The sequence below is a fragment of the Globicephala melas genome, chromosome 3, assembly GCF_963455315.2.
Source record: "Globicephala melas chromosome 3, mGloMel1.2, whole genome shotgun sequence".
Taxonomy (NCBI): Eukaryota; Metazoa; Chordata; class Mammalia; order Artiodactyla; family Delphinidae; genus Globicephala; species Globicephala melas.
In genome coordinates, this window is record NC_083316.1 from 30,254,203 (window position 1) to 30,271,472 (window position 17,270).

Sequence of the window (17,270 nt, forward strand, 5' to 3'; positions counted from 1 at the left end):
CAATGTCATTTAAAAATAGCATTTCTTAACTGATTATATTAAGTTAATAATGGTAATAAAACATACTGTAAACATTCAGTAGAATCATCATTATTGACCATAAATATCTGAGGGCAAAAAAAATATTTAAAGCCACTGTTAGTGGTCCAACTGTGATATTTAGTATGTCCTGCTATTTACCCACTGCGCCACCAGGGAAGTCCCTAGTATGCCCTGCTATTTATATGACACAAAGTATTTGTCAGGACCAAGGGATAGCATTTTGAATTGCCAGCTCCAAATGAAATGGAATGAACGGTGGCACTGAACTTGTCTAAGGCTCAGTATCCTCAACTGTAAAATGGGGATAATAATGGTAGCTACGTCACAGGTCAGGCTTACACCAGGGTCAATGCATGTAAAACAACAATGTATGGCACATGGCAGAGGCTCAATAAATTACAGCTATTATTATTGTTTCCAAATCAAAACTCTCATAATTGACAGAGCTGGAATTTCTTAATTTTTATAAAACTCAAATATTATAGTGTTATAGTATAATATACCAGTATAATGGTATAATACTTCAGTTGCTATGTATTTAACATTAATAAGTTACACAGAGATATGACACGTTTGCAGTGTATCTTATGAAGGTGACAAGATGACGTAGCTCTTCATGAGAATAGCACAATTTTTAACATCCCTTCCCCGAAACTTATAAGTATTGCAAAACGGCTTCACGAATCCTTCACAACTATATTCCTAGTAAGTACTCTTCAGTACGAGTATTGGAAAATAAGAGTAAATGAAAAAAGTTAAGAACGATACCAGGAGAAGTCAAATTCTGGTCACTGGAAAGGCTGACAGCTGAATCGGCAGAAGGAAACACACAGGTTTTCTGACTAGGATGAGTTTCCGTTACTGAAATCTGTTCGTTGTCCCTTTGATCTTCTTTATTCGTATGAGTCAGGAAATGCACTATCCAAAGTATATATTACAATTAAAAGAAAACAGCAGAAAAAATCACATGGGAAAGACATAGCACTTAGCTAACACTTCCACATGGCAACAGACACATTAGAAGTTTACAACATATTATTCTGATAGCTTTCTATTTACCCCATAATAAAATAATTTAATACAATATTTAAAATTTAAATTCCCTCATGTTTAAAAAAAAACAAAAAACTATTAAAGTTACTATCAACTTCAGATTGAGCTACAGTGGATAGGCCCATGCCCTGTTATAAAACAAAGGAGAAATGCTAAATTTAAAAAAACAAAACAAAACAGGTTCATACACAACCAAGACCTGTAAATAAAGAAATCTTCTGGTGCCATAAAAGCAAAAGGAATTCAAAGCTGGGCAATAAATGGACAATGATGCTGGCATAGTCCACGGAGGAACAGGAGACGTGGTTTCTGCAGATTGCAGTGAGGGGAACTGAGCTACCTTCCTATGGCTCAGAGTGCTGAAGGACAGTTCTGTCCATAAAATGCAGATAAGAGGGCTTCCCTGGTGGCACAGTGGTTGAGAATCCGCCTGCCAACACAGGGGACATGGGTTCGAGCCCTGGTCTGGGAAGATTCCACATGCCATGGGGCAACTAAGCCTGTGCGCCACAACTACTGAGCCTGCACTCTAGAGTCTGAGAGCCACAACTACTGAAGCCCATGTGCCTAGAGCCCGTGCTCCGCAACAAGAGAAGCCACTGCAATGAGAAGCCCGCGCACCACAACGAAGAGTAGCCCCCGCTCTCTGCACTAGAGAGAAACCCATGCGCAGCAACGAAGACCCAACGCAGCCAAAAACAAATAAAATTTTTTTAAAAATGCAGATAGGAAAAACTCTGCCCTAAAAAAGCAGCAAAGAAGTTTTCTATCTCCATGGATAGTGGACGGGAGAAAAATAAAAGTCAACTCTGAGAAATAGAACCCCCTGTGTTGCTACAGGCAAATGTGGGATCTGAATTTATACCATCTATGTAGTACAGCAACTCCAAGCCAAAAAAATATATATATAAACTTGTCCCCATTTTTTTATACTTCAGTAACAGCAAGAAGTAAATATAAAACCACTCCAGGGCTTCCCTGGTGGTGCAGTGGTTGAAAGTCCACTGCCGATGCAGGGGACATGGGTTCGTGCCCCGGTGTGGGAGGATCCCACATGCCACGGAGTGGCTGGGCCCGTGAGCCATGGCCGCTGAGCCTGCACGTCCGGAGCCTGTGCTCCACAATGGGAGAGGCCACAGTGGTGAGAGGCCCGCATACTGCACAAAAAAAAAAAAAAAAAAAAAAACCACTCCAAAGAAAAACATATACAACCTAGCAGAACCACCCCCTACAAAATAAGCTCATGATAAAGAATTAAAACTCACACAAAGAAACAAGCAACCCTGAGGACAGTATATAGATTTGACAATCAAGAATATGCACACAAGAAATAAAATAATCTGAAAGGGCATAAAATATTACTAAAATAATTAAATTGATGAAAGAAGGTATAGAAACCACAATAAAAGAACAGGACAGAGTACATCCAAAGAACAGATAGATTTGAAAAAGAAACAAAACTTCTAGACATTAAGAATGTAGTCACCAAAATTAAAATCCTACACCAAAGAAGACACAGCAGAAGAGAGAATTCGTAAACTAAGAGATCTGAGGAAACATCCTGAGCACATCACTGAGAGATTAAAAAGGTGGAAATTAAGAAGTGATTAAAAGACAAGAAATAGACTGAGAAGTTCCAACATACCTCTAACAAGTGTTTTAGAAAACAGAACAGAAAGAATGGGAAGGAAGCAATACTCCAAAATAAACCAGATGAAAAATTCCCAGTGTTAAATCTGTAAATTAAAGAATCATTCCTCCCAGGCTGGTTCCCTGTCCTCCAAAGCCCCCACCAGGTGGCGTGGGTACTGAGGGCGTAGGAGGGAGACCCGGGGAGATCAGGAGAGGCAGGCGGGAGAGGCCCTCCGGGACCGGAGGAGCAGGAGAGGAGAGGAGGGCATTTGCCCTGCCCACTTGAGGCCAGACAACCTGCTGGGCTCCCAGGTGAGGTCCCCCACCCTCTGAGACCAGGGGTGGGGGGCACATCTGGGCCCCTTCTGTTCCTGGAGCCTAGCCCCACCCTCCCATAGCCCCCAGGGCCTTTTCCAGCCCTGTGGGTCCTGAGCATTGGCCCCGCCCACCACCTAAACCTCACCCTTGCTTAGGACCCACCCTCCACAGCCAAGGCCTTTTCCTTGTTGCTGTTTTTTTTTTCTTTTCTTTTCTTTTTCCCTCCTTCTCTTTTTCACTATTGTGGCACTGTTGTACCTTCTGGTTGTTGATTCAACTATATTTTTATTTTTATATTCTTTCTAACATATCTGTTAGTTTCCTAGTCTATTTTTTACTTTGTTATTGTTCTCTCATTTTTTTTTTTTTTTTTTTTTGCCACCACATGCAGCTTGTGGGATCTTGGTTCATGAGCAGGAGGTCAGACTGAAACTCCTGCGGTGGGAGCTCCGTGTCGGAACCACTGGACTAACAGAGAACCTCAGAATATTCATTGGAGTGAGGTCTCACGGAGGTCCTCATCTCAGCACCAACACCCAGCTCTACCCAACAGCCTATAAACTCCAGTGTTGGAAGCCTCAGGCCAAACAACCAGTTAGACAGGAACACAATCCCACTTATAAAAAAAAAAAAATGAGATGGCAAAAAGATATGTCACAGATGAAGGAGCAAGGTAAAAACCTACAACACCAAACAAATGAAGAAGAAATAGGCAATCTACCTGTAAAAGAATTCAGAGTAATGATAGTAAAGATGATCCAGAATCTGGAAGTAGAATGGAGGCACTGATTGAGAAAATACAAGAAATGTTTAACAGAGATCTAGAAGATCTAAAGAACAAACAAACACAGATGAACAACATAATAACTGAAATGAAAAATACATTAGAAGGAATCAATAAAAGAATAACTGAGGCAAAAGAACGAATAAGTGAGCTGGAAGACAGAATGGTAGAAATAACTGCCAAGGAGCAGAATAAAGAAAAAAAAATGAAAAGAATTGAAGACACCCTCAGAGACCTCTGCGAAAACACTAAACGCACCAACATTCTAATTATAGGGGTCCCAGAAGAAGAAGAGAAAAAGAAAGGGTCTGAGAAAACATCTGAAGAGATTATAGTCAAAAACTTCCCTAACATGGGAAGGGAAATAGTCACCCAAGTCCAGGAAGCCCAGAGAGTCCCATACAGCATTAACCCTAGGAAAAACACAACAAGACACACATTACTCAAACTAACAAAAATAAAATTCAAAGAAAATATATTAAAAGCAGCAAGGGAAAAACAAAAAATAACATATAAAGGAATCCCCATAAAGTTATCAGCTGATTTTTCAGCAGAAACTCTGCAGGCCAGAAGGGAGCGGCAGGATATACTTAATGTGATGAAAGACAAAACCCTGCAACCAAGATTACTCTACACATTAAGGATCTCATTCAGATTTGAGGGAGAAATCAAAAACTTTTCAGACAAGCAAAAGCTAAGAGAATTCAGCACCACGAAACCAGCTTTACAACAAATGCTAAAGAAACTTCTCTAGGCGGGAAACGCAAGAGAAGAAAAAAACCCACAAAAACAAACCCAAAACAATTAAGAAAATGGTAACAGGAAGATACACATGGATAATAACCTTGAATGTAAATGGATTAAATGCCCCAACCAAAAGACACAGACTGGCTGAATGGATACAAAAACAAAACCCATATATATGCTGTCTACAAGAGACCCACTTCAGACCTAGGGACACCTATGGACTGAGGTGAAGGGATGGAAAAAGATATTCCATACAAATGGAAATCAAAAGAAAGCTGGAGTAGCAATACTCGTATCCAATAAAATAGACTTTAAAATAAAGACTATTACAAGAGACAAAGAAGGACACTACATAATGATCAAAGGATCAATCCAAGAAGATATAACAATTATAAATGTTTATGCACCCAAAATAGGAGCACCTCACTACATAAGGCAAATGCTAACAACCATGAAAGGAAAAACTGACAGTAACACAATAATAGAAGGGGATTTTAACACACCACTTAAACCATAACACACCACTTAAACCAATGGACAGATCATCAAAAATAAATAAATAAGGAAACACAAGGTTTAAGTGACACAAAAGACCAGATAGATTTAATTGATATTTATAGAACATTCCACCCAAAAGTGGCAGAATACACTTGATCTTCTCAAGTGCACATGGAACATTCTCCAAGACAGATCACACCTTGGGTCACAAATCAAGCCTCGGTAAATTTAAGAAAATTGAAATCATACCAAGCATCTTTTCTGACCACAATGCTATGATATTGCAAATGAATTACAGGAAAAAAAACTGTAAAAAACACAAATATATGGAGGCTAAAGAGCACGCTACTAAATAACCAAGAGATCACTGAAGAAATCAACGAAGAAATAAAACAATACATACAAACAAATGACAATGAAAACACGATGACCCAAAAACCAATGGGAGGCAGCAAAAGCAGTTCCAAGAGGGAAGTTTAGAGCAATTCAATCTCACCTTAAGAAACAAGAAAAATCTCAAATGAACAATCTAACCCTACGCTTAAAACAACTAGAGAAAGAAGAACAAAGAAAACCCAAAGTCAGTAGAAGGAAGTAAATCATAAAATCAGAGCAGAAATAAATGAAATAGAAACAAATAAAACAATAGCAAAGTTCAATAAAACTAAAAGCTGCTCTTTGAGAAGATAAACAAAATTGATAAACCCTTATCCAGACTCAACAAGAAAAAAAGGGAGAGGATGCAAATCGATAAAATTAGAAATGAAAAAGGAGAAATCACAACAGACAACTCAGAAATACAAAGGAATATAAGAGACTACCAGAAACAACTGTATGTCAATAAAATGGACAACCACGAAGAAATGGACAAATTCTTGGAAAGCTACAATTTTCCAAGGCTGAACCAGGAAGAATTAGAAAATATAAACAGACCTATCATAAGTAATGAAATTGAAACTGTAATTAAAAATCTTCCAACAAACAAAAGTCCAGGACTAGATGGCTTCACAGGCGAATTCTATCAAACATTTACAGAAGAGCTAACACCAATCCTTTTCAAACTTTTGAAAAAATTGCAGAGGAAGAAACACTCCCAAATTCATTATACGAAGCCACCATCACCCTGATACCAAAACCAGAAAAAGATATCACAAAATAAGAAAATTATAGACCAATATCACTGATGAACATAGATGCAAAAATCCTGAACAAAAAACTAGCAAACAGAATCCAACAGCACATTAAAAGGATCATACACCATGATCAAGTAGGATTTATCCCACGGATGCAAGGATTCTGCAATATATGCAAATCAATCAATGTGATGAAACCACATTAACAAATTAACGAATAAAAACCATAAGATCAACTCAATAGATGCAGAAAAAGCTTTTGACAAAATTCAACACCCACTTATGATAAAAACTTTCCAGAAAGCGGGCACTGGGGGAAACAACCTCAGCATAATAAAGGCCATATATGACAAACCCACAGAAAACATCATACTCAATGGTGAAAAACTGAAAGCATTTCCACTAAGATCAGGAACAAGACAAGGATTTCTGCTCTCACCACTTTTTTCTTTTTTTTTTTTTTTGCGGTACGCGGGCGTCTCACTGTTGTGGCCTCTCCCGTTGCGGAGCACAGGCTCTGGACGCGCAGGCTCAGCAGCCATGGCTCACGGGCCCAGCTGCTCTGCGGCATGCGGGATCTTCCCCGACCGGGGCACGAACCCGTGTCCCCTGCAACGGCAGGCGGACTCTCAACCACTGCGTCACCAGGTAAGCCCCTCTCACCACTTTTATTCAACATAGTTTTGGAAGTCCTAGCTACGGCAGAGAAGAAAAAGAAATAAAGGGAATACAAATTGGAAAAGAAGAAGTAAAACTGTCATTGTTTGCGGATGACATGATACTACACATAGAAAATCCTAAAGATGCCACCAGAAAACTACTAGAACTAATCAATGAATTTGGTAAGGTTGCAGGATACAACATTAATGCACAGAAATCTCTGGCATTCCTATACACCAACAACGAAATATCAGAAAGAGAAATTAAGGAAACAATCCCATTTACCATCACAACAAAAAGAATGAAATATCTAGGAATAAACCTGCCTAAGGAGGCGAAAGACTTGTACTCAGAAAACTACAGAACACGGATGAAAGAAATCAAAGACAAAATAAATAGATGGAGGGATATACCATGTTCTTGGATTGGAAGAATCAATATTGTGAAAATGACTATACTACTCAAAGCAATCTACAGATTCAATGCAATCCCTATCAAACTGCCAATGGCATTCTTCACAGAATTAGAACAAAAAATTTTACAATTCGTATGGAAACACAAAAGACCCCAAATAGTAAAAGCAATCTTGAGAAAGAAAAATGGAGTTAGAGGAATCAGGCTCCCCGACTTCAAACTATACCACAGAGCTACAGTAATCAAGACAGTATGGTACTGGCACAAAAACAGAAATATAGATCAATGGTACAGGATAGAATGCCCACAGATAAACCAATGCACATATGGTCACCTAATTTATGACAAGGGAGGCAAGAACATACAATGGAGAAAGGACAGCCTCTTCAATAAGTGGTGCTGGGAAAACTGGAGAGCTACATGTAAAAGAATGAAATTAGAACACTCCCTAACACCATACACAAAAATAAACTCCAAATGGATTAAAGACTGAAATGTAAGACCAGACACTATAAAACTCTTAGAGGAAAACATAGGAAAAACACTCTTTGACATAAATCACAGCATGATTTTTTTGACCCACCTCCTAGAGTAACAGAAATAAAAACAAACAAAAAAAACCAAATGGGACCTAATTAAGCTTTTGCACACCAAAGGAAACCATAAACAAGACAAAAAAACAACCCTCAGAATGGGGGAAAATATTTGCAAATGAAACAACAGACAAAGGATTAATCTCCAAAATATACAAACAGCTCATGGAGATCAATACCAAGATAACAAACAATCCAATTAAAAAATGGGTGGAAGACCTAAATAGACATTTCACCAAGAAAGACATAGAGATGGCCAAGAGGCACATGGAAAGATTCTAGACTTTTTAAAAAAGAAATGACAATACTATTATTTTTTCAAAGGAGACCTTATCTTTTAGAGATACATATAAAATATTTATGGATAAAATAATGTGCTGTCTGGAATTTGCTTTAAAATAATTCAGGAAAAGGTAGAAGAGTGGGTGGGATTGGCCATGAGTTTGTAATTGTTAAAGGTGATTGTTGGGTACATGAAGGTCAATTATACTATTCTGTCTGCTATTGAAATAGGCTTGAAATTTTCCATTAAAATTTTTTAAAAATAAAAAGTACTAAAAAAGATATACCAGGCAAAAGAAAGCAGGAATGGACATATTAATATTAGACAAAATTGACTTTTGAGTCTAAAAAGCATTACTGCGAATAAAGAGCGTCATTAATGATAAAAGGGACAAAATTCAACAAAAATAATCATCATGAACTATATTCATTTTATAGCATAGCCTCAACTACATAAAGAAACATTTAACAGAATTATAAAGAGAAATAAATAATTCCACAATCATTGTGGGTAATTTTTAATGCACCCTTCTGAACAGTATAATTTAGAAGTCTGACTATTATATATGTGTGTGTGACTACATATATGAATTTATTTATTTATTTGTTTGTTTGGCTGTGCCGGGTCTTAGTTGCACCATGTGGGATCTTTGTTGCCATGTGCGGGATCTTCGTTGAGGCATGCAGGATCTTTAGTTGCGACATGTAGGATCTTTAGTTGCAGCATGTGCGCTCTTAGTTGTAGCATGCGGGATCTAGTTCCCTGACCAGGGATTGAACACGGGCCCCCTGAATTGGGAGTGCAGAGTCTTAACAACTGGACCATCAGGGAAGTCCCCATATATGAAATTTTATGTAGGATTTTATGTAGGAGATGTGTGTGTGTGTATATATATAAACCAACATAAAACGCTTATTCTTTTCAAATAAACATAGAATATTAACAAAAACTGACTGTATATACTGAGGGAAATTTTAACAAATATCTAAGAATGACATTATTATACACTCATCTAATCACAATACAATGAAAATGGAAATAAATTACAAAAATACAGCCCAAGCCCCATAATATTTGGAAGCTAAAAACTCCTTTTATGAGCTAAAGAAGAAACCTTAATATAAACTGCTAACCATTTCAATCTGAACACCACCAAAAGATGTAACATATCAACACTCTTATCTGGGTCGTTTCAGAAACATGTTCACCCTCAAATGCATTTATTAGAAAAAATAAAAAAAGAAAGAATGAAGTTAGGAAAACTCCAACAAGGTAAGGCCCCAAAAGCAGAAAAAATAATAAAGCTAGGAGTAGAAATTTATGAAAAAGAAAATTAAGAAACAATAGAGGGAATCAATGAACTAAAACCTGTTTTTTGGCAAAATGCATTAAACTGCTGACAAGACTCAATGAGAGAATGTAGATATAAACAACTATAGTTACAGTAGAAATTTATTTAAATAACTACCCTAATTCCATTCATTCAATAAGAAACGAAAAAACTTAATACTTCACCATTGCCGTGTCATTTAACCTGAACCTCAAATTCTAGCTCAGCTGATGACCACAGACAAACAAGCACCTCAGCACAAAGCTCTGTGTGACCCTCAGCAGTGTGTGGCCGCGGATGTGGAGTGCCAGAAACTAAGGTCCAGCCCACAGTGTCCACCTCTGGTTCAAACGCCAGGGGAGGGTACAGCGTCGGGCTTCTCGGAAAAAACACTGGCCTGAGGTGGAAGCCCTCATCTAAAAATGAGGGGACGGATGGCTTCAGCTCCCATAAGAAAACTATTCCCAGTTCTGGCACACCAAAAAGAAATACTTATTCTTTCAAAGAAAGGCTTCAGTCCCACCCCTGACCCCTCACAAACCTTCTTCAGGAATGTTAATGGTTTTTGACGGCAGTGTTTTTTCAGATTCAGGGCCAGAAGACAGCTCAATGTGATCTACAGGTTCAACCTGTAGAAAAACATGCACAACAAAATAACTGCTACAAATTTTACCGTTTGATAATTTCAAAATATCATAAACGATTTTATGTAGGTTTTACACATTTGCATTAATGCAACAAATGAAAGAATAGGATTAAATCCAAAATGAGCTAAATGGTGAGAACTGATGAAGAGGAGTAAATTTTTACTTATTTTGTATCTTAACCGATTTAACCTTTTAAGAGGTTCAGGAAAATTGCATTATAAATTTTACAATGGGGAGGAATGATAACTACCATCTAGACAAAACTTTTCTTCTTTTTACATAGTTCACCTTTATTTTATTTATTTATTTTTTATTGAAGTATAGCTGACTTACAATGTTATACTAGTTTCAGGTGTATAACACAGTAATTCAATATTTTTATACACTACACACCATACAAAGTTATACAATATTATTGACTATTTTCCCTGTGCTGTACATTACATCACCATGACTTATTTTTTAAAAAAATAAATGGTAGTTTGTACCTCTTAATCCCCTTTACCTATTCGGCCCATCTCCCATCCACCTCCCCTCTGGCAACCACTGGTTTGTTCTCTGTATATATGAGTCTGTTTCTGTTTTATACGTTTATTTGTTTTGTGTTTTAGACAGTCTCTTCAACAAATGATGTTGGGAAAACTGGACAGCTATATTTAAAAGAATGAAACCATTTTCATAGACCATTTTCTTACACCATACACAAAAATAAACTCAAACTGGATTAAAGACTTATACGTAAGACCTGAAACCATAAAACTCCTAGAAGAAAACAGGCAGTATGCTCTTTGACATTGGTCTTAGTGATATATTTTTTGGATCTGTCTCCCCAGGCAAGTGCAAGAAAGCAAAAATAAACAGAGACTACATCAAACTAAAAAGCTTTTGCACAGCGAAGGAAACCAACAACAAAACAGAAAGGCAACCTACAGACTGGGAGAAAATATTTGCAAATACTATCTCCAATAGGAGATTAATATGTAAAATATTTAAAGAACTCATACAACTCAATATCAAAAAAACAAACAATCCAATTTAAAAATGAGCAGAGGACATGAAGAGACATTTTTCCAAAGACAACATACAGATGGTCAACAGGCACATGAAAAGATGCTCAACATCACTACTCATCAAGGAAATGCAAATCAAAACCACAATGAGGTATCACCTCATGCCAGACAGAATGGCTATTATCAAAGAGACAAGTATTGACAAGGATGTGGAGAAAAGGGAACCCTTGTGCACTGCTGGTGGGAATGTAAATTAGCGCAGCCACTATGGAAAACAGTATGGGGGTTCTTCAAAAAAATAAAAATAGATCTAACATACAATCCAGCAATTCCACTTTGGGGTATTTATCTGAAGAAAACAAAACCTTTCATTTTAAAGATGAGGGAATAAGGCCCAGAGAAATTCAGTGACTTGCAAATCCAGAACATGGACTTGAACCCATATCTTTAAGGCATGTAGTCGGTGTGTCCACGGTGTCCCTCAGCCTCTTCCAGACCTACAAGCTGTTTTCTTAAACTAAAATGGGCAAGTACAAATCTTTGTATTTATGTGTGCATTATAATAGGGTGAGAACATTTTAAGCCAATATGCCAAACCTTTCATTTAAATCAATTCTATTTCCTTCAAAGTAGTCACCTCGGAAGAATAGAGTTTGATCAACCATTTTTAGAACTCTTCTTTTGAAATTGTCTCCCAAGCTCGTACTACAATTACTAATAACTGTTCCATTAGTAAGTCTTTATTATATGAACATGATTTTATTTCTGTCAGAATCTAAAAATGAGAGCACGGAGACAGCCATTAAATAAAGTTATCAATTGCCTGCATGCACCAAGCAAAAGACATAATTCCTACCTTCCAGTTTGGAAAGGCTTGGGCTGAGAGGGGACCTGTATCAGAATTTGTGGGAACTTTCAAAAAATACAAATGTGTGACCTACGCCCTCCTCCTTGCAAAGTCATTCCCCTTTCTCTCTCTCCGCCCCACGCCTTTCAATAGGGCTGGCATGTATATTTTGAAGAAGCATCCCAAGTGATCTTGACATGCACAGCTGTCCTTTTATCTAATGGCCCAGATCTGTGGAAATTCTTCTTGGAATTCCTCCTCTGGCTTGCTTTCTCCTGAGCATCTTCCCTCCCTCAGATTATTTTCTTAAGCTTTGTTGTTGCATCCCCATCCTTAAAAGTTAGTGCACCCACAGAATTCTGATCTTAACCCACTTTTTCCTTACTCAATATGCTCTCTCTGGGTGAGTGCCCTCACTATTGTAATTTGAACTTTCTCCTAACTGATGACTCTAAAACCTGTACCATCACCCCGGATCTAGCTCCTGAGCTCCAGAAGCATCAACAGATATCCAAATGCCTACTAATCTCACAGCACCTCAAATTTCACGTGGCCCTCACTGAAATCTCTGTCTTACTCCTCCCAAAAGACACACACTTCCTCTACCCTAGTTTAGAAAATGACTCCAACATTCACCCAGGCTGGAAATCTGGAGTCTACTGTGAATCTCTGCATTATTCTTCACCTTCCCACAGCCACTCAACCTCTGAATCCTGCTACATCCTCCCTCCATCCCCAGTGCCAAAGTTCAGGTTATTATTATTTCTTGGCTTGGTACTATTCACCAGATCCCAAACACCAATCAATAGACCTGATATAGGGCTTCCCTGGTGGGGCAGTGGTTGAGAGTCCGCCTGCCGATGCAGGGGACACGGGTTCGTGCCCAGGTCTGGGAAGATCCCACATGCTGTGGAGCGGCTAGGCCCGTGAGCCATGGCCGCTGAGCCTGCGCGTCCGGAGCCTGTGCTCTGCAGCGGGAGAGGCCAAAACAGTAAGAGGCCCGCGTACCGCCCAAAAAAAAAAAAAAAAAAAAATAGACCTGATATAGAGCTAACTGATTAAGAATCATTTATGAAACTTGTTAATAATACAGATTCCTGGGCTCTAACCCAGACCTACCTAAAATCAGAATTTCATAGGTATGGGGCCCATGAGTTTGCACTTCTGACAGTTCCCAAGGTGATTCTAACAAACAGCTAGCCTAGAACTACTGTGACCCAACCAATCTCCCTGTTCCTAGTCTCTTCCTCTCCATTCTATTCACCACATGGCTGCCAGAGTGTCTGATCATATCATTTCAGTGCTTAAAATTCCTCAGTGGTTCCCTATTGCCTGCTTATAGAATAAAATCCTACTCTCTTGGCACAGCAAACAACACTTTCCATCCTTCCCTATCTGCCCTACCTACCTCTCCTGCCAGGCATCTTAAAGCCCAGTCCCATCAACTGCTACCTTCCGCTAACATTGATGTAGTTCCCCAAATACTCTATGCCATTCTGCTTTTGCTCACGATGTTTTCATCAGCCCTTGCTCATCGAACTGATGAATATCAATTCATTATCAGTTCAAGAATCACCTCTACGAAGCCTTCTCTGGTGCCATAGCTTCACTTACCTATACAGTCACAACAGGCCATATGTACCTGTGTGTCCTTACAGCACCCTGTTCACATGTATTTTTGGTGCATACATCTATCTTCTTTTATTAGATTCTAAGCTCCTTGAGAGTAGGGACTATGCCTTATTTACTTTCCTAGTCCCAGAACTTAGCACAGGGCCTAGCATGTGGTAGAAGGTCGATAAATGTTTGTTAAAGGAACGAATGATTCATGGGCTCTGGAGAGAGTGAACAAGCCAGGAACAAGACAAGATTCAGGTGTAAGCAACATATCTGGCTTTAGATACGCTTAATAAACTAGAAGATAAGGGATTTTGAAAGGGATTCCTTGGAATATGGACTTCCAAGGACAACTCTGACACTCAACATTAATTTGGATATAACAGATCTAAACCTGGATTAAAAACAAAAAGGAAAACAACCAACAAAACACCATAATGTCATTACTTAATAGTAGTCCTGAAACTAACACAACATTGCAAATCAACTACACTCCAATAAAAATTTTTAAAAAACCCAGTAGTCCTACTTCATATATTTTTTTCAGTGTAGTTTCACATATGTTTAACCTTAACCTTTTAATAACTGTTAAATGTTTGGATTAAAGAAATGCTGTAAACCTAATAAATTTATCTTTTAAAATATCAACATCTTAGCAACCTAGAATATTTGTTAGACATGTCACTGATGGAATTCGTTTCCTGCAAACCAATTTGCATTTCTCAATATAAGGCTTTAACACATTCAAAATATTTTTACCATTTGTTCGTTAACCTTTATTTTATATAAATTTTATTTCCTAAAAAAAAAGACAGGATGCTTGTGCAAAGTAAGTAATTAACGTTTGAGACTTCCTTCCTATTGGTCTAACTACCATGATATACCAATATACATAAACATCAATCTCTTTATTCTGAATACTTTTTAAAGATACAGAAAACTTCTAAGCACTAGTAATCCCGTTGTATAAAATATCTGAAAGAAACAGAATTCAAAATATAAGGACAACACTGTTTGTAAAGTTATAAAAATCTTGCCGAAGAAAATGATACTCAATTATGAGCAGGGTTTATCTAAAACCACATTCTGGTTTTGTAATTCATATATTTATTTTCCTGGTAGGAAGCAAGAGTTCACTTCTTAAAAGGTTAACGTTTAAGTGGTTCTCAACTGGGAGTGATTTTTTCTCCCAGGGGACATTTGGCAATGCCTGGAGACATTTTTGATTATTATAGCTGAGGGGAATGCTACTAACAGCTAGTGGGTCAAGACCAGGGATGCTAATTATCTTACAATGCATGGGACAAACTCCCACAACAAAGAAATATCTGGCCCAAATGTCAACAATGCTGAGGTTGAGAAACCCTAGCCTAAAGAAACCAAATTTCCCATTATTTTGAAAAATCAAGAGTCTAAAATTATATCACACTACAAATTTAATAAGTAGGTAACAAACAAAAAACTAAAATAAAGACAGCCTACCTTAATACAATGTCGGTCTAGCATGATACGTCTCGGGTAATTCTGCTCTATGTTTTCAGCAATGTTCTGTATTGCTAACAGCTGTTCATCAATTTTCTGAAGCTTTGAGGTGAGATGCTCTAGCCGGCGAGCTGCAGAGCTTGGTGCAGGACGAGTGGCAGAGACATCCTGTAGTAGTTCCCACAGCGGGTAATCTGAGGCATCTGACTTTGAGCTTGGTTCCTTGAATCGAAGATCTGGCTTCGGAGTATCTAAATATTAATAAAGGTAATATCAGAATTGACTACAATTAAAACAGAAGTAGGGGCTTCCCTGGTGGCGCAGTGGTTGAGAGTCCACCTGCCAATGCAGGGGACGCGGGTTCGTGTCCCGGTCCGGGAGGGTCCCACATGCCACGGAGCGGCTGGGCCCGTGGGCCATGGCCGCTGGGCCTGCACGTCTGGAGCCTGTGCTCCGCAGCGGGAGAGGCCACAAAAATGAGAGGCCCGTGTACCGCAAATAAATAAATAAATAAATAACTTGAGTTCAATAACAAAAAAAATCATAGAATAAATTTTTTTAAAACGAAAAAAAAAAACCAACCAAAAAACAGAAGCAGGGCTTCCCTGGTGGCGCAGTGGTTGAGAGTCCACCTGCCAATGCAGGGGACGCGGGTTCGTGCCCCGGTCAGGGAGGATCCCACATACCGTGGAGCGGCTGGGCCCGTGAGCCATGGCCGCTGAGCCTGCGCATCTGGAGCCTGTGCTCCGCAACGGGAGAGGCCACAACAGTGAGAGGCCCGCGTACCGCAAAAAAAACAAAAACAACAACAACAACAAAAAAAAAAAACAGAAGTAGATGCAGATCTACTTTTTTGAAGACCTCATTTTAAGTCAGCATAACATTCCCTTCCAGATCAGTTTTAACTTAATATACTTAGAAATACCATTTCAGCTTCTTGACTTCTGAGATTTGTCTTTGTTGTGAGATAAGAATACATAACAGTGTTACCATTACCACAAAGTTCCATATACAATGCAATTTGAATGTTACTTTTATCTTCTGCTACAAAAATACACTTCATCAAAAAGCAACCTTACTATTTTTATGACTTTTTAAAACTCTCCTTGAAAACCAACAATGTCACACAGTAAAACCTAGGTCCAATGTTGGCCATTACTGCTTCTACGTGGGCCCTTAGGCAAACATTAAACCTCCCAAGGCCCATATCAAAGCCAATGACTGACTCTACTCTTAAGCCCAACTGATTGTTGTCACAAATTTAAAACACTTTTGGCTTCTGGGTTTTCTCCTCCCTATCTCGCTCTCCCTTCTCAGTTGTCATCTTGGTCTTCCCTTCCGCCACCCACTCCTTTTACCCTTCAGTATTTCCAGCGCGCCAGTCTCAGCTCACGTCTCTTCTCACTCAACCCACCCTCTCTGGGTGAGGTCTCAGATGCACTGCTGACTCTCACATCCAAATGGCACTCTTTCTGAGCTCCAGCCCTTAAATCCATCTGTATCCTGGTCATCTCAGTTAGGCTGTCCCCAAAGCATATAAAACCAAACTCATCACTTCAGCCCATTCACCTTGCTCCTTCCCCGATTCCCCAGCTCAGGGAGTAAGCACTGTCATTCACCCAGCTTCCCAAGCCAGAGGCCTGAGACACATTCGAGGTTCTTCCTTCCTTCAGTTCCAACGTGACACCAAATATTGAGGATCCACGTACCTATCATCTCCTCATTCCTACTACCAGTGCTTAGCTGAAGCGTTCACAACCAATGGACCCCAAACAGTATCCTTATCTCTAACTTATTTCACTTCTCTCTAGCCCAACTTCCACACAGGCCCTAGAGAGATCTTTTAAAATCCAAATCTGGTATTTTTCCTTTTCCACCTGAAATCCTTCAGCGTTTCTCTAATGCCTTCACCTTAAAGGTTCAAATGTCTCAGTATGAGAGACAATGGCATTGTCTTCCCTTGGCCTGCCTATCCAGCTCATTTCTCGCTATTTCTTTAAAAAACAAAAATTCCAAGCACACTGAACTTTAATTTTCTCACACTCAGCAAGCTCCGTCAAACCTCTGAGTCACTGCACAATCTATTCTCTCCATCTGTATGCACCGTTCCCTCGCTAGATCCTACTTCTAAGATTCCATTTAGGTGGCTCTCCCCTAAATAGCCCCAATCCTCCCCAGAT

At 38.9% G+C, this 17,270-nt stretch overlaps 1 protein-coding gene across 4 annotated transcripts in view; it reads right to left on the bottom strand.

Moving 5' to 3' along the window:
* The window catches only part of CPLANE1 (ciliogenesis and planar polarity effector complex subunit 1), a 126,304-nt gene that overhangs the window by 35,391 nt on the left and 73,643 nt on the right, over positions 1–17,270 (bottom strand). For all 4 annotated transcript variants that reach the window (XM_060295717.1, XM_060295716.1, XM_060295715.1 and 1 more), the window contains 3 exons: positions 15,091–15,341; positions 10,029–10,116; positions 811–960 (listed from right to left, as the gene is read on the bottom strand). In XM_060295717.1, the coding sequence (XP_060151700.1) occupies positions 811–960; positions 10,029–10,116; positions 15,091–15,341 (489 nt within the window). The remainder of the gene's footprint in view (positions 1–810; positions 961–10,028; positions 10,117–15,090; positions 15,342–17,270) is intronic.